Genomic DNA, 22,451 nt, shown 5'->3' with positions numbered 1-22,451 from the left:
CATGACTATCAGGTTAGACACGGAGGAATGAATATATAAGTATACACAGACACACAGTGTCATCAGCCAAGATGGTTCTCAGGTGATCTGACCAGTGTTTTTAAAAACAAAAAACTTGAAGAATTAATGAGCTTACCACCACCACCACTTCCGTGTGAAGAAACATCACAGACCTTGTGATTAGGAGATTTCCCCTTATAGTAGATACATTTTCAGTAGATACATTTTCCTTTATGTAATTTTACCGATTACTTTTAGTAACCATTTTAGGTTATTTCTCAAAACCCCTGTCTCTCTTTGCTACCCTTTAATTAGTTCTAGATTATTATCAACTCTGCCTTTTTCTTCTCTCTCTATTCCACTGCCTCAGACTATAAGTCATTATTTGGCTCTTATCTATGGATCTGAAAATTTTAATCCTTTGTTATAAATTGGTTCTTTCAATTTCAGTTGGTTTTTAAACTCTTCCCATCAACTCATATTTCTCTAAATCTCATCTTCCTTTTGGCTTATCACATAAAATAGTCTCACTTGTCATGTAGGAGAAAAATAAAACAAGAGATACAGACTTCATTCTTTCAGTTGTAATAACCTAAAAACACTCATGCAAAAGGATACACTGCTTAATCAGTAACATATGATTAATATAAATATGATGAATCATATATATGACAAATTTAATACATTAGCCAGAAGTGAAAATAATTGTCACCATTATAGAAAGCTTCTAGAGACAAAGAAGCTCTGACACATTCTCGTGGTCATATTGATAATGCATATGATTAACAATAACCAATGAAAACAAAGAATGCTAAGAAAGCATTCTCTTTAACTGAAACACAAGAAAAAAGATGATTAGATAATTTAGAAGAAATTATGACTTCTATCAACAGATAATAGCAAAATCCACTCAGGAAAAAACATATGCTATGTACGTACGTATGTGTAATGTTACACATACATATTCTGCTTTAGTATGTTAAAGTAGATGTGAATACGAAAAAATGAAACAAATGGTGAATTATACTGTGCTTTAGTCATAAATCAAACCTAGATTTCTGAAAATCAAACCAATCCCTTATAAACAGAGAAGGACTTGGAGAAAGTTATATTAACATGAATAAAGATTTTTCTTAAAAGAGCCATAAGATGAGCATTTAATTAACACACATACACACACTCTTTCTTTAGGCTGTTGAAATATAAAGTCTTTAATTCTCCATTAAAAAAAAAAAAAACAAACCTTGATTATAAGCTTTAAAACCATTTGAAGATGTGGAAGACTGTCTGCCTTTCAGCCTACTTCAAAGCCAGTAGAGAAATCATTTCTTCTTCTTCCAACTCAAAGTATGTTTAGGAGCAGAACATCTGATAGAAGTGGTATTGCCAATCTAACCAATTTTAAAATATAAAGTGCTTCTAGCAATATTTGGATACATATAATTTGACAAAAAAAGTTTTATAAACCTAAGCTTTGAAAAATAGAAAATATAAGCCCCAAGGAAAAAAAAGCATAATTTGTAATTGAAAGAAAATAATATTTTGTAGAGAAAAAAACTGTTCTTCCAAAAAGAGACAAAAATGACTAACTCTTATTTCCCAAGAGAATTATGCCACTTTTATACAACAAAATTACAGCTACCACAAATTGCTTTCAACAATTCCACTGCTGCTTCATTTGACCACTTGAAAATCAAAATTCTTTCAGATTATAAATATAACTTTTTATAACTCTGTTATTACGTACTGTGAATGGGGAAAGGGGGCCAATCTTGTGGCCGTAGCGTCGGATGGCCTCTCTGATGTGGCTGGGCTGGATGGCATCGCTGTGAGCCTCAACACCACAGGCCGCAGTGCTCTGCGACAGAAAAACACATAAATTGTTACTAAATCAAAAACACACAACACAACTACAGTGTATAAAATATGAAAATAAACTTTTATAAAATGGACGGGTTTTCCCTTAGGATGCACATCAGTGCTGCCATATACTACATCTAAGAACAACAAAAAATTCCATTAGCAAATCAAAGATGACTTTTACATGACCCCTTCCAAGCAGACCAACCAAATGCAATTTTTATGCCCCCAATATTTCACCTAGGCCTGCACGTCAAGGTACAGGAGAATAGAGCCGGTTGTGAGCGGTTGAAAAGTGTCATGTGAGCTTGCTGAAAGAACTACAGGAAGCTATTTTTTTAAAAAAAACATTTAAACATTTATTACTATAAATGTGTCTTGGGAGCTTGTTGGATGTATTTCTGAAATATCCTGAGAGTCATCAATTTTAAAATAAAAAATGTAAAACTGCTATATATTTATTTATAATACAGGGGATGGCCACAGAAGATCATTTCAACTTGGTTCCTAGTTTTCTAAGTGTCCTCTGTGCAAAAACAAAATAAAACAGAAACTATTACTTTAATCTGCCTCATCTGTAAAAGACAAGTTTGAAAGTACACAAAGACACAAGAATGAAAAAGATTATTTGCAATAAGAGTATGGATCTCAACTCAAGAAATGTATGTAACATGATTAAAAAAAATGAAATAGAGGTATTATATGTTTGTAATTTAGTTGTAGGCTCTGGCTTCTCAAATACCTTGGTCTAGATCCCAGCCATCTCAGTTACCAGTTCTGTCAAGTCATGTAAGATACCTGTATTTTAGTTTCCTTATCTGTAAACAGGATAATAATTTTAACTGCTCTATGGGGTTGCTGTGAAAATTAAATGAGTTGATATGTTTAAACTCTTAGAACAATGCCTGACATATGTTAGCTATCAACAGCAGTAGGTTATTATTTAAATTAAAAACAGCACATCCATGTTCTTGAAATGATAAGCTAATTTACTTAAAAGTGCAGTAGGTACCAGATGCCAAGTCATCAACATTAAAGAATCAAGAGAAAGAAATAGTAGCCCATGTATTACTTATCACTCTCATTGCAGAAGTACCATGCTCAGAATTCCTTATAGAGGTATATCTAGCATGACCTCTACTGAGAGTGAAATGGCAAATCTTATCAAAATGAAAAAATACAACCATGTTTGATCCAACAATTTCATTATTTCTAAGGATTTATCCTGCAGATATATATTATACAGGCAAAAAATAATACAGATAGCTAGACAGTCACTGCTATATTATCTGAATTAATGAAGCAAATGTTCATCAAGGAGAGAAGCATAAAATCAATTATGATACATTCATTCAATGCAATAGAAACCACAGCAACCACCATAATGAAGGAGGCAGCTCCATATAGATTCCTATGGCACTATCTGTAAGACACACTGTTTGAGAAAATGCCAGGTGTACAACTGGATAACCATGTTATCAGCTATTTTTTTTTTTTTAAAGGCTGAACAGTACATGCTCATTTAAGCATAGGTTATTTCTGCAAAGACACCCTGAAAATTAGTAACAGTGCAGAATTTCTTTCTCTTGGAGTACAGATGGGTGTCTGGAGCATATGGGTTAGAAGAAACATTTTTCACTGTACATCCTTCTGTGCCTTTTAAATATATTTTTTGTGCCTTTTGCATGTTTTTTTTTAAATTATTATGACTAGTAAAATAATTAAAACATTCCTACAAAGAGCATCTGCTAATTATTCAAGCTGAACCTGAAATAAGACTAAAATATAAAACGAGAGCTTGATTATTTTTAATTATTTTTAACAAGACTTGAAATAAGCCAAATAGGAATATACTCTAGAGTATCTTTCTCAGTTTCATTCCAACAATACCCTAAATAACATAACTGCTGTGCCCACAATAACAAGGATTAAATTATCTTAACCCCTCACTTTGGCACTCATATCAAAGTGCACACATAGTTTTTCTTTAAAAAGAAAAAATGCTTTCTTGATTCTTATCCCAAGTACTTTGTTTCAGTTGGATTATATTAGAATAAATGCAATTATCAAGTACCTGGTGAGGCTAAAGACTCTTTTGTGAGTTGGGCTGGCCAAAAAGTTTGATCAGGATCTTATAGACAAGTGAGAACAGACATTTTGGCCAACCCCATACAACATGGGGACATTCAGTTCAGTTCAGTCGCTCAGTCGTGTCCTACCCTTTGCGACCCCATGAATCGCAGCACACCAGGCCTCCCAGTCCATCACCAACTCCCGGAGTTCACTCAGACTCATGTCCATCGAGTCAGTGATGCCATCCAGCCATCTCATCCTCTGTCGTCCCCTTCTCCTCCTGCCCCCAATCCCTCCCAGCATCAGAGTCTTTTCCAATGAGTCAACTCTTCGCATGAGGTGGCCAAAGTACTGGAGTTTCAGCTTTAGCATCATTCCTTCCAAAGAAATCCCAGGGTTGATCTCCTTCAGAATGGACTGGTTGTATCTCCCTGCAGTCCAAGGGACTCTCAAGAGTCTTCTCCAACACCACAGCTCAAAAGCATCAATTCTTCGGCGCTCAGCCTTCTTCACAGTCCAACTCTCACATCCATACATGACTACTGGAAAAAACATAGCCTTGACTAGATGGACCTTTGTCGGCAAAGTAATGTTTCTGCTTTTCAATACGCTATCTAGGTTGGTCATAACTTTTCTTCCAAGGAGTAAGCGTCTTTTAATTTCATGGCTGCAATCACCATGTGCAGTGATTTTGGAGCCCCCAAAAATTAAGTCTGACACTGTTTCCACTGTATCCCCATCTATTTCCCATGAAGTGGTGGGACCGGATGCCATGATCTTCGTCTTCTGAATGTTGAGCTTTAAGCCAACTTTTTCACTCTCCACTTTCACTTTCATCAAGAGGCTTTTGAGTTCCTCTTCACTTTCTGCCATAAGGGTGGTGTCATCTGCATATCTGAGGTTATTGATATTTCTCCTGGCAATCTTGATTCCAGCTTGTTAAGAGGGCAATATCCTGCAGACTAAGGGGGTAAGGTGTTTTCCAGCGCTTTCCTCTGTGAAAGCTCCTTTCTATCTGAAAAGTGGATTTATTTCTTTGCTACATGGCCATTGCAGAGGGACTCTTCCTTTACTTTCCCAAATAAGTTCGATCTTGGTATAGAATATATTGGTCAAAATCTCTCAGAACTTCTGGCATGGAGATCCAATAGATTTCAGAACACTGAAGAAGGAAGTGTAAGTTAGAAATCACTTGTGGCCGCTATTTGTAAGATGGCAGCAAGTAAGCCATCCTGCTTGAATCATGTTATCATTGCTAAAAAGAAGTTACCTTATATAAAAATAAGAATATTCAATTTTGTGAAAAATGTCATTAAAATTTCTCTTTTGCCAGTTTCTGGTTTATCTGCTATAATTAAGCCACTGCAAACACCAGCATAAGTTACCACATGCGCTTCTTCACCCTCTTGATTTGCCCACTGAGTTCTTTGCAAGGAAATCTCTATATCTCAAATGTTGTGTCTGCAGTATTGTTTTCATCTCAAAAAATACTTTCTCATTTCTGTAAACATCCCTTCCCTCACCAAAGTACTAGTAATCTGTTTAAGTTCAAAATTCATATCAAGTTTAGAATTTTTACTTCAGCAGTGACTTCATAAATTTTGTAACAGTCTTCAAAACTGTTACAGAAGGATTAGCATTAAATTTATGTATTTGCTACACTAATAAAAATATTATGTTATAAATACATATGAAGACTGTTAGATTTATATACCAATTTAGCTTTCTCATTCTGCTTGAGCCCACATCTTGGAATATTCTTTAAATTTTCAAAAATGAAACCCACATGTTTGACAAAATACTGAGTCTTGTTGTCTATAGTGTATTTATCAGAATTTCCGTGGGAACTAAACTCCTAATTTCCTAAAGCCAAGAACAAGGTGCTTGATAAAGTTCTTCTTCATGTGTCAGCTGCCCTTCCCCCGGCTGTATTCATATTCCATTCCTGGATTCTTCCATTTCGTTTTTAGTTATGTCTTTTTATTCAGAAGCTGCTGCTCAACACTGGAGGTGGAAGTATCGTACAGAGTTCTCCATACTTCCTGGATCTGGGCATTGTCTCTCTTCTGTCCTTGCTGGCTTGAACTGAATAAAATTATTCAACAATTTCAACTCTCAACTGCAGTACAAGAAGTTACCCTGAAACTTCGGTTGCACCGGGATCTCTTATCTGACTCTTTTCTTTCCAACATAAAAGCTGTTGGGAAGAAACAACTTTTTTTTTAATCCTTTCTCAGCTTTCCCCTTGCCAGGTAATCTAATATTTAAGAAGGACCTGGAATCTCAGATAACTCTCTTACTCTTTTCAGGACTACATCTTCTGTTAAACTTGATACATTAGATTCTACAGAGGTGTAACAGAGGAGTAATATGTATCTCCAATCAGAGCAAGGGAAAGGTTAGTAGCCTTAATACTGATTTCTGTCCCTCACTGACCACATGGATTGATGTATGATCAGAGTGGGCAGGCAAGTGCCTTTTTTCTTCTCACTCTTGTACACAGAGCTCTCTCAGTTCTTCGAGTTTATAGAGGATTTCCCTTCAGATGAAGTTGGGTCACTCCTTGGCCAAAGGCTATAGTATAATACAGTTAAATACAGTTAATTTTCTTATTCGAAAATTTAACTGAGATGTTGTGTAATCTGTCATTCTATGTAAGTAGGAAGTGACTTTTTTTAAACTAAAGAAATTAACTAGAAAAGGTATTTGAAAAGAAGATAATAAAGAATCACCAAATTCAAAGATTCATATATTATAAAATTTGGAAAAAACACAAGACATTATCTATTCTAAACTTTCCCAACTCCCCACATTATAGGTGATACAGTGAAGATAAGGGACACTCCCAAGATTAAAATGACAGTATTAAGATATGATTATACATCGAGTTCCTTGGCTTTTAGTACCATCACAGCTGAGGTTTCCAGTGAGTAAAAAATCAAAATATAGCAAGAGCTTGAATACGGAATAGGAAATGGTAACTCACTCTAGTGTTCTTGCCTGGAGAATTCCATGGACAGAGAAGCCTGGCGGGCTATAGTCCATGGGGTCGCAAAGAGTTGGATACAACCGAGCAACTAACACTTTCAGTTTCTTGGATGTAGAAGATGTGAATAAGTAAATAAAAAAAAATAAATTATTTTACATACGCATAATTACCAGGTTAATTATAAATTTCTACGTAGTTTGTAAAGCGAATCCACTGAGGAGGTCCTTAAGTAATGTTTTATACTCTAGTTTTAGTTACTGAATGAGTTGGAGAGCCCTGTAGCCGAAATTCTTTAGAACTACTTTACAATACAGAAGTTCTTTATTGTTCGGAGTTTCCCTTAATAAAGAAGCACTGAGCTCTGTCACTTTGAAGAGAAAAGGGGGAATGCAGATGTGAGGATGAAATTTAAATGTGCGCACCATCAGCTGTAGGATTATATCCTGGCACAGGTCCACTACCAGTAGTGGCAAGTAGTTTCTACTGTGCCAGCCAGCTTGTGGAGGAAAGTGCACATTTTGGACAAATTATAAAAAACAAGTACCTGAAAGCAACAGAGCGATCTCACCCGGACAAAAACTGAAAGGGCGAGTACTTTATCTAGGAGAAGGAAATGGCTGTGGGTTGGTTTTCTGTTTTTCTGTTTTAGCCTAAGGGTAGGCCCTAGGCAGTACAGGGCCGCGGGACCTTAGAAGCATGAAGAACTGTAGCTCAGAGTTCAGGGCAACCACAGTAGGTGTGAAGAGAAAAAGAAAATCCCAAAAAAGGACAGAATCAAAGAAAGGAAGACAAATATTCAGTGTATACATTTTACCCAAATCTTTGACTAACTTCTAAGCTATTCCTTCGTGGGACTGAATCCAAGAAACCAAGGTAAAACTAAATAAAGGAAGAGAGCGTCTAGTTGCTGAAGAGGCATTTGAGTTTGGAGTTTACAGAGTTCCATCTAGAAGAGTCAACAGTCTGCTTAACATACATATGAACACACCACCAACACCAACTCTTCTCATTGGAATACTACAGAACCTGAAATCTCTACAATATATTACTCACAATGTCCAGCATATAATTTAAAATTACTAGACATGCAACAACACAAGAAAGTGTGACTTATGCTCAATGGAGATCAAAACAATCCAGATACTTAATTTATCATATGAGAGTTTTAAAACAGCTATTATGAAATAAAAGAAGTTAAAAAAAAACAATAAACTATAAAAAGAAATCAAAAGGAAATTATAAAACTGTAAAACAAAATATCAGAAACAAGACATTAATGGATGAGTGTTAAGACTGAACTGACAGTAGATAGAGTTTGGAACATAAGGGAAGATCAACAGAAGTTATTCAACCTGAAGAACAGAAAGAAAAGATTGAAAAGGAAATTAAACGGAGCTTCAGGCACACGTTGAGCAATATCAAAGTAACTAATGAAAATATACCTGGAATCTCAGAAGGGGAGAAGAGAGAACACGAGGCAGGCAAGATATCTTAAGAAATAATAGCTGATAATTCCCCCCTCAATTTAAAAGTATTCAATTTTCAAGAGGCTCAGAGGATTCTAAACAGAAAAAATGCAAAAGAAAACCATATATATGGATATCATGGTCAAACTGCTGAAAATCAAAAATAAACATATGATTTGGAAAACATCCAGAGAAAAATAGAACATTACAAACACACAAAAAAGCTACAAAATCTTCTGACATGTGATTAAAAGCAGTGGCTCTAATATTTTCTCCCATCCTGTGGGCTGTCTTTTCATTTTGTTCATGGTTTCCTTCACTGTGCAAAAGCTTTTATGTTTAAGTGGGTCCCATTTGTTTATTTTGATTTTCATTACCCTATGAGGTAGATTAAAATAGATCTTGTTTATATCAGGCAGCGTTCTACCTAGTGTTTCCCCCTAAGAATTTTATATATCTTGTCTTACATTTAGTTCTTTAATCCAGTTTGAGTTTTTGTGTATAGTGTTAGAGAGTGTTCTAATTTCATGCTTTTACACATAGTTATCCAGTTTCCCTAACATCACTTATTGAAGAGACTGTCTTTTCCCCATTGTATTATATATTTTTGCCTCCTTTGTCATAGATTAGTTAAGCATAGGCACGTGGGTTTATCTCTGGGCTTTCTATCTTGTTCCAGATAGATCTATATTTCTGTTTTTGGGCCAGTACCATACTGTTGTGATTACTGTAGCTTTGGATAAAATGATATAATCATTTGGGAAAAAGTTCTTGTAGTTTCTTTAAAAACTGAACACATAGCTACTCTATGATCCAATAATTTCATTTCTAGCTAGTAATTTCATTTCATTTACCTATGAAAAATGAAAGCATTTGCCCATAAAGATTTGTACAATAATGTTCATAACGGGTTTATTCATAATACCCCCCAAATTGAAAATAGCCTAACTACCAAAATGAGAATGAGTAAACTGATATACAAGCAACTTACTCATCAATAAAGAATAAATTACACTTGTACTTAAAAACATAAACTTTAAAAATACCCTGAGTGAAAGAAATTTCACACAAAAGAGTATACATATTATATTCTCTTTGTATGAGGCTCCAGAAGAGAGAAAACTAAAAAGTGAGAACTGTGTTTGCTTTTCTGGGGATGGTGATGGGATTGCCTGGAAGAGGTGTGAAAGAATTTTTGGAACTGATCGTAATGTTTTTTGTAATCTTGGGAGGGTATCAGAAAACAATGAATTTATATATCTGTCAAAATTCAGCAAACGGTATACTTAAGAATTGAGTGGTACACTGTATATAAACTTTTCCTTTTTTAAAAAAGTATAATGTATACATTATAAATTTCTTTATAATGTATATATTATACAAAATTATGTGTTTTGGCATGAATTATACTGATGCCTGCTGCTTACCTTTTAATGTATCAAAAAAAAAAAAAGAACTGGTGGATGGATAAAAGAATAATCAGATATACATATAAAGTAAATGTAAATATAGTAAATATATTAAGTATAGTAAAATTTTAATTGCAGAATCAGATGATAGATATATGGTATTCACTCTACAATTCTTTTAACTTTTTTGTATGTTTGAAAATTTTTATAATAAAGTATTAGAAAACATCAATATCTTGCTATAAATTGGCTGTTTCTAAAATCTGATTAATGAGAAAAACAGAACACATTTTCCATACCTGTGAACTCAGTAAGATCTCCCTGTGCTGTGCTGTGCTTAGTCACTCAGTCACGTCTGTCTCTTTGTGACCCCATGGACTGTAGCCTGCCAGGCTTCTCTGTCCATGGGGATTCTCTAGGCAAGAATAATGGGGTGGATTGCCATGCCCTCGGGGATTTCCTGACCCAGGGATCAAACTCAAGTCACTCACATTGCAGGTGGATTCTTTACCATCTGAGCCATCCAAGGAAGCTCCACTCCACTGGAGTGGGTAGTCTATCCCTTCTCTAGGTGATCTTCTCAATCTAGGAATTGAACCAGGATGTCCTACATTGCAGGCTGATTCTCTACCAGCTGAGCTACCAGGGAAGCCCCAAGATCTCTCTTCTTTGCACCAAAAAGAAAGAAAAAGATTCAAATGTATTCTTTTTAATGGCTGAGTAATACTCCATTGTGTATATGTACTACAGCTTTCTTATCCATTCATCTGCTGATGGACATCTAGGTTGCTTCCATGTCCTGGCTATTATAAACAGTGCTGTGATGAACACTGGGGTACACGTGTCTCTTTCAATTCTGGTTTCCTCAGTGTGTATGCCCAGCAGTGGGATTGCTGGGTCATAAGGCAGTTCTATTTCCAGGTTTTTAAGGAGTCTCCACACTGTTCTCCATAATGGCTGTACTAGTTTGCATTCCCACCAACATTCATTTCAATATTTGGCAAAACCAATACAATATTGTAAAGTTTAAAAATAAAATAAAATTAAAAAAAAATAAAATAAAAAGCAGAGACATTACTTTGCCAACAAAAAAAAAAAAAAAAGAAAGAAGGAAAAAGAAATAGAAAACTCTATTAACCTTTTTTCTTTTCCTTTGTTTGGTCTTAGCTGAGTCTTGTCCAGCACTCCCATTCCCTAGGGATCCTGATGTCTTCCCCGGGTGCTGTGAGCCTGCTGATGGGGCTGTTGGTGTAGGAGGAGGTGTGTTCTCAGGAGACTCTGGATAGGGCTTCATGCAAGACCCCTGTTCAAAGACATGTGGCTCTGAAATTAGGCAACCAGAACTTCTACTAACATTTTATTTAGATAGTTCATTAATTCAGTAATATTTGAAAGTTACAAATATAAAAACCCAATTTATTATCTAGTCCACAGAAATGATGCCATCATCTTGCCCCTAAGGGTCTAAATATATTAATTTCTAATCTGTCTGATCATTCAGATAAAAACTAGGATTCCTCAGATACAGATTCCAAAATTTCTGCTGATTCAGTCAGATAGATATTTTTACTGAAAAGTTTTGTCAGTATTTCAAAAGCACTCAAAAGGAAGTTCTAAACTTTCCCCCCCAAACAGGATGCCTTTCAGACATTCTCTGTATCATGGTGACCAGCCTTTACTTCAAGGTGAAATAACTCAAAACTCAGTGCTTTAGGGTCACTGTAGATTTATCTCTAGCTCCTCCAACACCTAGTTTCTTCCTTCCTTCAGAATATCCCTCATATCTACCTGCTTTCTTTGACTATGCCTGCAAGTCTGTTCTCTCTCCCTGGTGGAGGTCCTTCAAATATTTGAAGACTGTCTATCTCACAGCCTCTTCTCTTCTACAGGTCAAGCACCTTAAGTCCCTTCTACCACTTATTATGAGACGTGCCTTCAGGGTCCTCCTCCCACCCCTATTATTCTCCTTTAGATGGCCTCTACTTTGTCAATGTCCATCCTCTCGGATGGTGCCTAGACACTGAAACAAAACAAAAGATATTGTGATGTTTCCTTTTCAGTACCATCACAATATTTATTATTTATCATCATAAGAAACTTATAGGCAAATAAGTCTTTTTCATATATGGTATTATAAATCTATATTTTCCCGATCCTATCACCTGTAATAACTATGCTATCTACTGACCTATTTAAAAAATTATGGTAAACTTTGCAAAACATTTTGCTGAAATTCAGATACTGTTTTCAAGAGTATTTCTTTGATCTGCTTGCCTAGAAACATCAAAGAAGAAGGAATAAAGCTAATGTGGCATGAGTTGCTCTTAGGAAAAACAAGGTAATTCTTAGAGATCATTACTTCCAGAATATAAACCATGTGTTTGAAAAAAAAACTCTGGAAAATTAATTCAAATTAATATTAACCTTGATAATCTGAGAAACCTAAGTTTAACTAGCTCAGTTCTTTATATGGCTAGTGTTCAAGAATGACAATTATTAAAATAGAATGCATGTGATTAATTCCATGCCTTGTGTTTCCAATCCAATTGACTGTACATAGCACCTCCATTTGGATCTTCTTAAAATACCCTTTTGAACTCATCACTCTTTAGCCAAGAAACTTTCAATTCTTCCTTCCCGAAGTGTCTAAGGCCTTTATTTTCTAATTTCCTACTTCCCTTCTCAATGAATCCTTGGCTTGAATATTTTAATCAGGTTTTTTCCTCCCTGTACAACTGCACTTAGGCTGCCTCCAAAGCCTACAGTATTTTCCCCACTTTTATCATCTCATCAAAGTTTTATCTTTTCTTCAACACTCAACTTCTTTTCTGAAGTCTTCTTTCATTATAATTAGGGAGCTGCTTTTATCTCTGAACTTTCTGTCTATGACACTCATTTGGAAATCAGTACATAAAATCTTGAATTGTCTGTTTGTTCATTTACTGCTTTGCTTGTTTTGCAGAATGTTCTGTCTCCCTGAATACAGATCATATTAGTCTCCAGAGCCCCCACTGGTTCCTAACCTGGGAAAGTCCCTAAAGCAGCCCCTTAATTGTGCTTGCTGACCTGCAATGCTGATGAATAGGAATTCCTGGCCTAGAGTGGTCATTGTGTGTTGAGTTAGGTAATAAAGGGCAGAAAGACTTCCAGTCCCTCCAAGTGTTCATTTTGACCACTAGTCACATTGGAGGAGGGGTGTCTGGCCGGCCAGGGAAATGCTGGAGGCTTGTATCGACATATTTAGCCAGGATGCTTTCTGACACTCCTGCTCCCATCTCCCAGAGAGCCCAGGAAGTTCAACACATACAAGCCATCTTTCTTAACTGCTGGGTAGCTGGGAGCAGCAGCTGTGGTTGCTGAGCACTGTCCAGGGCAGCTTGGCCACCCTGGAGAATCAAGAAAGTGGGGGGTGGAAATACAGTTTTCCTAGCCACGTAAGCAATCCCTTGAATGTTATGGGAAAACTAGGCTTGTTATGTTCACTGTAAATTTCTTTAATTAGAAATGTTACAACAAATTTGTCTGATGTTAATGAAAAGCATACTTCTACACATATTCATAAAGTGAACACGTACCAAAGACAGTTTAAAGGGTGTTCTTTGACATCATAATTTGGGTTTGTAACATAAAGAAAACAAATACTGTTTAATCAACTGGGTGTGCTTTAGGGACTTTTGAAGCATGTTCACTGATAATGATGTATAACCTTTTTCAAGACAAAAATGGATTTTTAATGGGCATAAACATTTTAATTCCTACTTTAGTTCTAAGCCAATCTGGTTCCACAAGGGGCATAAAAAAGATGTCATACTTTTGGCTTGTAATAAGATACAGGCATATATCTTTATATATCTCGTAAGTATCTCAGAGCAGAGACACTTGGAGTCCAGTGGGTTCACAGATCCTTTATATTCAAGGAATGGTTTCAGAGAGTCTCTGAATGCCCTGAAGTTGTATACAAAATGTGCACATGTATTTATGGAGAAAGGATTTACAGTTTTCTTCGGATTCTCAAAGGGGCTTAGTAGCCATTTTCAGGTTATAGGTTTCACCTAACTTGATCTGAGGCTCACTTCATATTATACATGTGAATGTTAACCAAACCTCCTTGCTGCCCTCTTTATGGTCATTAGGTTGAATTATATGAAACTGATGTTTATGTTAGTGTAAAAAAAAGTCAGATTATTTGCAAATTCATTAACTAGATATTACATTTATGGTTTTTAGGCACATGCTGTTTACAGCAATTATTTTTTATGCCAAAAATGATACACACTTATTATACAAAGCCTTAAAGTTGGAAAGAAGACTCCACAGTCCCCACAGGTGGGGATCCCAGCAACAGAAACTGAATATAGAAAGGATCTGATTTTTACATGATTGGATCAATCAAACCACAAAGGATACATGGAGCTGTATTTCTTTAGATCATGTTTAGAGATGGATCCATAACTGGAAAGTCCAACCATCAATAATGCCAGGAATTATCATTACATGAATAAAATAATCCTTTCATCTTTGAAGCAAAAATTAAATACATAACTTTTCTTCATGTTATTCAGTTAACTAAACCAAGTGTTCATCTCCCATGGAAATGAGAGGTACTCTTTCACTGAAGGGCCAGGAATGCTAAATAAGGCTAAGAGAAGGTGATAAAATCACTGCATTAAGTGGACTGTTAGGGCCTGAAACATAGTAGGTATTTGTTTGAATGTTGAATGTATTAAGATTCTGTGACTGAAGGCTATATATTCCTACATAATCTTTTTCTTAGAACTACTAATGTAAATACCAGACATGAGGGGGGAAAAAAAAAACCCACAGACGTGTCAAAGCCAGATTTTTTAATACTCACCTCAGCAGAGTTGTGGTACTGAATGAAGGTGGCAGAAATGGCATGGCTGAAGGGGTCTCCTGCCTTGGTTACCATGTCCTGCCTCACAAGAAGAGCCAGATCCACCAACTAGAAGATCAGAATAAGAAAGTCACAGAGCTGGAAACAGTCACCAAGGTGACTGAAACGGTAAAACTACATACAAGCAATTATATCCCAAATGTTATTAGTAAGATGGTCTGCCTAAAAAATCTGTATTGTGGACATAAAGGTATGCTTTTATGGCTGGTAAGTGGACCTACTCACGAACACAAAGGATAAAGTCTGACCTCCTAGTGGAGTGGTTCTCAAAGTTTATAATCTCCAGGAAAACATTTTAAAATACAGATTTCTGGGTTCCATGCTCTGAGAGTCAATAATAATTCAGTACGGCTGCTCTAGGATGTAGCTTAGAAATTTACATTTTAGACAAGAACCAAGGGGAAGCTGATACTTGCAGTCTGAGAACCAGGCTCTGAGAAACTACTAGAGGACAGTGATTCCAGACTCAGGTTTTGGGAAGCACTCAGTGGATTGTACATTTCTAGAGAGGTATTTTTCAAAGTCCAAAAATAATCTCTAAGCAAGAGAGATGTGTACTTGGAATTCAATGTTGACGAAAACTAGGCAAGGATAGTTTCTGGTTTGGCTAAAGTTGCAAGAAACAGTCACTTTTGCCTAATACCCACTGGAGCTGAGGATGCAGAGAAACATAATTGGCCTGCTGCTGCTAAGTCGCTTCAGTCGTGTCCGACTCTGTGCGACCCCATAGACGGCAGCCCACCAGGCTTCCCTGTCCCTGGGATTCTCCAGGCAAGAACACTGGAGTGGGTTGCCATTTCCTTCTCCAATGCATGAAAGTGAAAAGTGAAAGTGAAGTCGCTCAGTTGTGTCCGACTCCCAGTGACCCCATGGACTGCAGCCCACCAGGCTCCTTTGTCCATGGGATTTTCCAGGCAAGAGCAGGGTGCCATTGCCTTCTCCATAATTGGCCTAAATTTCAGCAAATAGTGAGATTATCATAGAAGAGAACTCATGGCTGTTTTCAGTCCTGGTAGAGCAGCAGGTGGAAGAGGAATTGATCATGGACAGGAATAAGGAGAAAGCAGCTACATGCAGCTTGATACGACAGATTCAAGTTCTTACCTGTGCCACAGTTTCATACGCTAAATATGCTAAAATTTCCATAGCAATAACATTGGGCTTTATCTCCATACTACCGCAGTCCAACCAGTCTCGAAATTTGGACCCTTTTTTGGCTAGTCATTAAAAAAAAAGTAGAGAATATTTAGTTTTTGAAGTGTTTTAATACTGCATATTACTATCACAAAGTGAAAAATATATCTATTGAAAACAATGTGCATAAAATGCAATTTAAAAAAAAAATCTTATTAGTGTCTAGATATATTCTAGTTCCAAGAATGCCTTTACACATTTGCATCTTTCGTATCTCTGCTGTCTAAAAGTACATTAAACCACTGAATGCTTAGCACTTCTTACAGTGTGTTAGAATAGCTTATCACTGACCATAGATTCTGTTCTAACAATAGTCAGAAGAATCACTTGCTTGATGTAACTTTATTCTTATGGAAAGAAAATCCTGGAAGAAAGAACCTGTGATGGAAAAAGGAACACACGGAAATGTATTTTTCCGTTCAGTTCAGTCGCTCAGTCGTATCCGACTCTTTGCGACCCCATGAATTGCAGCACCCCAGGCCTCCCTGTCCATCACCAACTCCCAGAATTCACTCAAACTCACGTCCATCGAGTCAGTGATGCCATCCAGCCATCTCATCCTCTGTCATCCCCTTCTCCTCCTGCCCCCAATCCCTCCCAGCATCAGAGTCTTTTCCAATGAGTCAACTCTTCATATGAGGTGGCCAAAGTACTGGAGTTTCAGCTTTAGCATCATTCCTTCCAAAGAAATCCCAGGGCTGATCTCCTTCAGAATGGACTGGTTGGATCTCCTTGCAGTCCAAGGGACTCTCAAGAATCTTCTCCAACACCACAGTTCAAAAGCATCAATTCTTCCGCACTCAGCTTACTACCTTTCAAAATAGGTCTGTTTCTTGAGCAGGCTCGAAGTTGTGAATTTAGAATTAAATGGAACAAACTGATATCTGGCCTGATCTAAGTCTGTGCTTACATTTTCCTGATGAAAAACGTGTCCATATTCTTAAGCGTGATTCTCAAAACCACCCAGAATGATTCCAACCTGCCTTTATATTATTCCCTAATTAAAATGTCACCTGGGCTTGAGTTAATCTTCTTTGTGTTGACCCCTGCATGGGATACTCTCCTATCACTTAGCTTCATTCATATGAATCCTGCCCAGGGCCACAGACACACGTTCCCCATTCCAATCATTTACTGAACACTTATCAGAGATCCTTCTGTGTCTGCTCGTGACTTCACAAGCCACATTACAAGTTTTGTGGGTCGACACCACGCATCTCATCTCTCTGCATACCTACCAGTACTGAAAACACAAGGAATCTTCTGTTAGGTATCTCGAAACTGCCACAGCACTACGCAGTCTAATGTGACATAGGGCCTTCACTAGATATTACTAACTTAACTAGTAATCTAGAGGAAAAGATTGATAGTCAAAATTTTATCACATCTATAACATAATCATCTTTAAAAAATCCACTGATTATTCTTTTGGTTAATCTGGTCCCACAAGTCTGTGAAACACTTAATGTAACTCCAAGCATGATGTTTTGATCCTGACAGATACAATCCTCCTGGATTTCACATACAGAGAGTTTTCTGTGAAATAAATCACAGGAGACATTAAGTCCTGCTATTGAAGCATGTATCCAAAGCTGTCAGCCGTGGCCGAGTTACGGTGATCCCCACTAAAGCTATCTCCCTAAAGGAAGCGATCTCCCCAGTGCTCTCTGACATGTAACATTCCATCTAACTAGGAAGCTGTAATAGCTCACAAACACTTGGTTCCCATCTGTGGAATACTTCTGAAGTTAACAGGCAGCAATTTGGCAAGATCAATAAAATGCACCTTATTCATTTCTCCCTTTGACAGACAGTTACAGGGAAACTGGTTGGGCCACAGACTTGGATTACCATGATACTGAATGGTTTGCCTTAGAAATGAACAGAGATCATTCTTTCGTTTTTGAGATTGCATCCAAGTACTGCATTTCAGACTCTTTTGTTGACTATGATGGCTACTCCATTTCTTCTAAGGGATTCTTGCCCACAGTAGTAGATATAATGGTCATCTGAGTTAAATTCACTCATTCCAGTCCATTTTAGTTTGCTGATTCCTAGAATGTTGACGTTCACTCTTGCCATCTCCTGTTTGACCACTTCCAATCTGCCTTGACTCATGGACCTGACATTCTGGGTTCCTATGCAGTATTGCTCTTTACAGCATCAGACCTTGCTTCCATCACCAGTCACATCCACAACTGGGTGCTGTTTTGTTTTGGCTCTGTCTCTATATTCTTTCCGGAATTATTTCTCCACTGATCTCCAGTAGCATATTGGGCACCTACTGACCTGGGGAGTTTATCTTTTGGTGTCCTATCTTTTTGCCTTTTCATACTGTTCATAGCGTTCTCAAGGCAAGAATACTGAAGTGGCTTGCCATTCCCTTCTCCAGTGGACCACATTTTGTCAGATCTCTCCATCATGACCCATCTGTCTTGGGTGGCCCTACAGAGCACGGCTCAAAGTTTCATTGAGTTAGACAAGGCTGTGGTCCATGTGATTAGATTGGTTAGTTTTCTGTGATTCTGGTTTTCAGTCTGTCTGCCCTCTAATGGATGATGGTGAAGGAAAAGACCCTGATGCTGGGAAAGATAGAAGGCGGGAGGAGAAGGGGACGACAGAGGATGAGATGGTTGGATGGCATCACTGACTCAATGGACATGAGTTTGAGTAAACTTCGGGAGCTGGTGATGGACAGGGAGGCCTGGCGTGCTGCAGTCCACGGGGTTGCAAAGAATCAGATATGACTGAGTGACTGAACTGAACAGGGAAACAGGTATTTTGTGACTTTTCTCTGAACACTTGATTTTAAAAGTGAGAGAAAGGAGAGCTCTTGTTCAGATCTGTCCATCTACGCAACAGAATGGGCAGCTTCCTCGTTAGCTCTTCCACACTGAGAAGGCAGAGGTGAGGACCCTGGGTGTGTCGTGGTATCCTAGCACCCAGAATAGTGCCTGGCATTAGTGCACTCACCATAAATATTTCTAGAAGAAATGAATGAGTGAATGAATGAAAGAACAAACAAATGATAGATAGTTCTTTAGTAAAAGGACAGGATCCAAACTGCTCCATACATCAGAAAAGATGCACAGAGGTCCCATAAGACTACTTGGTGTCACTAAGTTGCATCTGACTCTTGCGACCCCACGGACCGTATAGTGCACCAGGCTCCTCTGTCCATGGGATTTTCCAGGCAAGAATACTGGAGTGGGGTGCCATTTCCTTCTCCCAAACTGCTTGGGTTACTCCTATTCCTGCAACAGGTGAAGATTCTTAGGTAATTCTGTCCCTGACACATGGGAAGGACTGTTTCAGAGATGGATCCTGCCAGGGTAAAAGCGGGTCCAACACAAGAGGCATAGATACCTCCAGTCATGATGGTTTGTTTTTACCAGATCTGAGGGGGGGCATCAGACTTGATGAGTTCCTTTTCCTTCATCCCTTTTCTCACTGTATCAGGATGAATCCTAGAAATTTATCAACTTATTCAGATAAGTTGATATCAACTTATTCAGAATAATAATGATCGATAATAATGATCAATAAATTTATTCAGAACCTTGACCAAAGGTCAAAAGTTCCTAGGATCATCCTTTCTGATACTCCTTGGTTTTTAGCCTGTGCTGGAAATAAACTTTACATAATAATTTCATATGGAAATGTAAGGTTAGTTAATTCTCATATACTTTGTCTTTCTCGTCAGTAATCGGGGCAAAATTCATTCCATTCTCACCTCTCACCCCTCCATGTTATTTCATTATTTTTTCCATATCCCTTTTCACCAGCCCTTCCAGTCCTGACCCTTCCCTCAGGGCCCTCTGTGATGTTCACTGTACTCTGAAGAAAGCCTTCTGCAACTTCTCTCTCTGCAAAATCACTGTTATTTGGGTGAATCAAAAATAGCCTTCCTAAGAGGGCATGGTTTTCTCTGGAATTTTTTCTTTCCCTAAGATTTTTTTTTTTTTGATGTGGACAATTTTTAAACTCTTTAGTGAATTTGTTACAATACTGCTTTTGTTTTATGCTTTGTTTTTTTGGCTATGAGGCATGTGGGATCTCAGCTCCCTGACCAGGGATCAAACCCACACCCTTTGTGTTGGAAGGTGAAGTCTTAACCACTGGACTGACCGGGAAGTTCCCTCCCTGGAAACTTTTATAGTAGGGATTCCTTCTTTCTCTCCTTTTATACCTATTTATTGATCAGCTATAAATAGGGATGGTGGTCATAGCTCAGTTGGTAAAGAATCTTCCGGCAATGCAGGAGACCTGGGTTCAATTCCTGGGTCAGGAAGATCCCCTGAAGAAGGAAATGGCAACCCACTCCAGTATTCTTGCCTGGAGAATCCCATGGACAGAGGAGCCTGGCAGGCTACAGTCTACAGGGTTACAAGAGTCGGACACAACTTAGTGACTAAAGAGAGAGAGAGATTGATCAGCTGCTGCTTGCCAGCCTGTTAATTCCCCCATATACCGTAGGGCCTGGCAGCAACATCTTCATTCTTTTCTTTTCTCCCACAGGGAAACCATAAAACAAATAGACATCAGATTTCTAACCAACAACAGAGGCAAAAAGACAATGGAATCATGTTTTAACCAATAACTATTAGTCTACAATTTCCTACTTAACTAAACTATCAGTTAAATATGAGGACAAAATAAAGCCATTTTTTTTTAAGACAAAAAGGAGTGCTTTAAAGTACTTTCAGAGGCTTGGGAAAAACAAAATTAGGCTGAGATGGAAAGTTCAGATACAAGTATACCTTGGAGATACTGTGGGTTTGATTCCAGACCACCACAATAAATCATATATTGCAACAAGGCACATTACATGAAATTTTTGGTTTTCCAGTGCATATAAAAAGCTATGTTTAAAGTATACTGTAGTCTATTAAGTGTAAAATAACATTATGTCTAAAAAAATGTACATGGCTTAATTAAAAATAATCTTGTTTGAAAAATGGCACCAATAAGACTTGCTTGACACAGGGCAGGGCTGCCACAAACATTCAACTTGTTAAAAAAACACACTATCTATGAAGCACAATAAAGCAAAGATCAATACAAGGTATGCCTGCACTTACCAACTTAAAGAAATTTTAGGCCAGGAATGTGCTTTAGAAAAATTAAGGATAGCAACTAAAATAATAGCAACAGAATAAGTAATATACAAACTGGTTTGTGAAAAATGGAATCAAGAAAAGCCCATCAACCCAAATAAAAGGAGGAAAACCAAATAAAAAAGCACAGTAAATTCAAAACAAAATAAGATAGCATATATAAACCCCAATGTATAAGTAATTAAATACATATAAATTAAACTCATCAATTATAATACAATACTCAGATGGATTAAAAAGAAAATTTAGGTATTTGTTTACAAAAACCACACATGAAACAATGGGGTTGAAAAGACTGGAAACAGGTTTATCAAATTATAACTAAATTAGAGCTTTGTGAATTAATATCGGATTTTAGAAGACTTTTAAAGGGAAATGATGATCTGACTTGTGTAAATATAGAACCAAAATACTGGTGAACGGGATCAGTGTCCTAATTGTAAAGCTCACCCTCAGCCTTTATAAGTTATAGACAGGTCATTTTTAAATGCGCCAGCAGTCTCAGCGAGTGAGTACTACGATTAAATATTTAAAAAGACACAAATGGCTGGATCACAATTCCTGTACCTTGGTCATGTATCAGCAAAGGCATGAAGAGTCTAGTTCTGGAACTGCTGAGCCCCTTGGACTGAGCATTCCCAAAGACAGTAAGTACCGTGGCACAGAAAACAGATTCTCCCACTAAGGTTTCATGATGAAGTACTGTGGGCACTATATGAAGAAATATTTTTCAATGCCCAAATCCCTCTTCTTTAAAGAAAAAAAACTGAGTATAAGATACTGTTTATACTATAATTATTTTATACAGAAATGGAAAATATTAATTTTTAATCTACTGCAGTTGTTATGAACCAAAAAACTCAGTTACGAAAAATAAGATTTTTAAACAAAAGAGGTATCAGGACACTACATATTTTATTGTGAAATAGCACTTGTTTCTTTAAGTAAATTAAGAATGATCCAAAAAAATAGTTCAATAGCACTGAATGTTACTTTATAAAATGGAGATTTATACTTATAAAAGACTTGAATGCCATTTTTAAACCTAAAATTTACAATACAAAAACCTCTCATTTGCTGAAATTGCCATGATCTGAAGTGTCATTTACTTAATGCTTCACAGATGTATGATGCCAAATTGTTAGTCAGACTGCAAAGTATATTTAGTCAGGAGAAAAAAAAAACCTCCCCAAACATGTTTTCCTATATTTTCCTGACATTTACATGGGGTGCTGTTTGAAATGTGTCATTTATTTGCACTTTATGATCTATAAATGAAGCTCTCATTTTCTTTTTCCAAATTGAATACGCTGTTATTGTGACCACATAATAGCTCGTCGTTTAAAGACACCATTGTGTCTATGATTTCTCAGACAAGGGTCATGTGCTACTTTGTCATATTTTTTAACTGGACTTTTCATCACACTT

The 22,451-nt window shown here is 37.1% G+C and overlaps 1 protein-coding gene across 8 annotated transcripts in view; it reads right to left on the bottom strand.

The window, feature by feature from the left end:
* SUPT3H (SPT3 homolog, SAGA and STAGA complex component) overlaps positions 1-22,451 on the bottom strand; it is a 413,877-nt gene that overhangs the window by 89,619 nt on the left and 301,807 nt on the right. For all 8 annotated transcript variants that reach the window (XM_055571284.1, XM_055571285.1, XM_055571286.1 and 5 more), the window contains 4 exons: positions 15,817-15,929; positions 14,653-14,760; positions 10,936-11,100; positions 1,748-1,858 (listed from right to left, as the gene is read on the bottom strand). In XM_055571284.1, coding sequence (XP_055427259.1) covers positions 1,748-1,858; positions 10,936-11,100; positions 14,653-14,760; positions 15,817-15,929 — 497 coding nt within the window. The remainder of the gene's footprint in view (positions 1-1,747; positions 1,859-10,935; positions 11,101-14,652; positions 14,761-15,816; positions 15,930-22,451) is intronic.

Source organism: Bubalus kerabau, chromosome 3 (assembly GCF_029407905.1).
Source record: "Bubalus kerabau isolate K-KA32 ecotype Philippines breed swamp buffalo chromosome 3, PCC_UOA_SB_1v2, whole genome shotgun sequence".
Taxonomy (NCBI): domain Eukaryota; kingdom Metazoa; phylum Chordata; class Mammalia; order Artiodactyla; family Bovidae; genus Bubalus; species Bubalus kerabau.
This window is presented reverse-complemented; position numbering and strand designations above follow the sequence as displayed.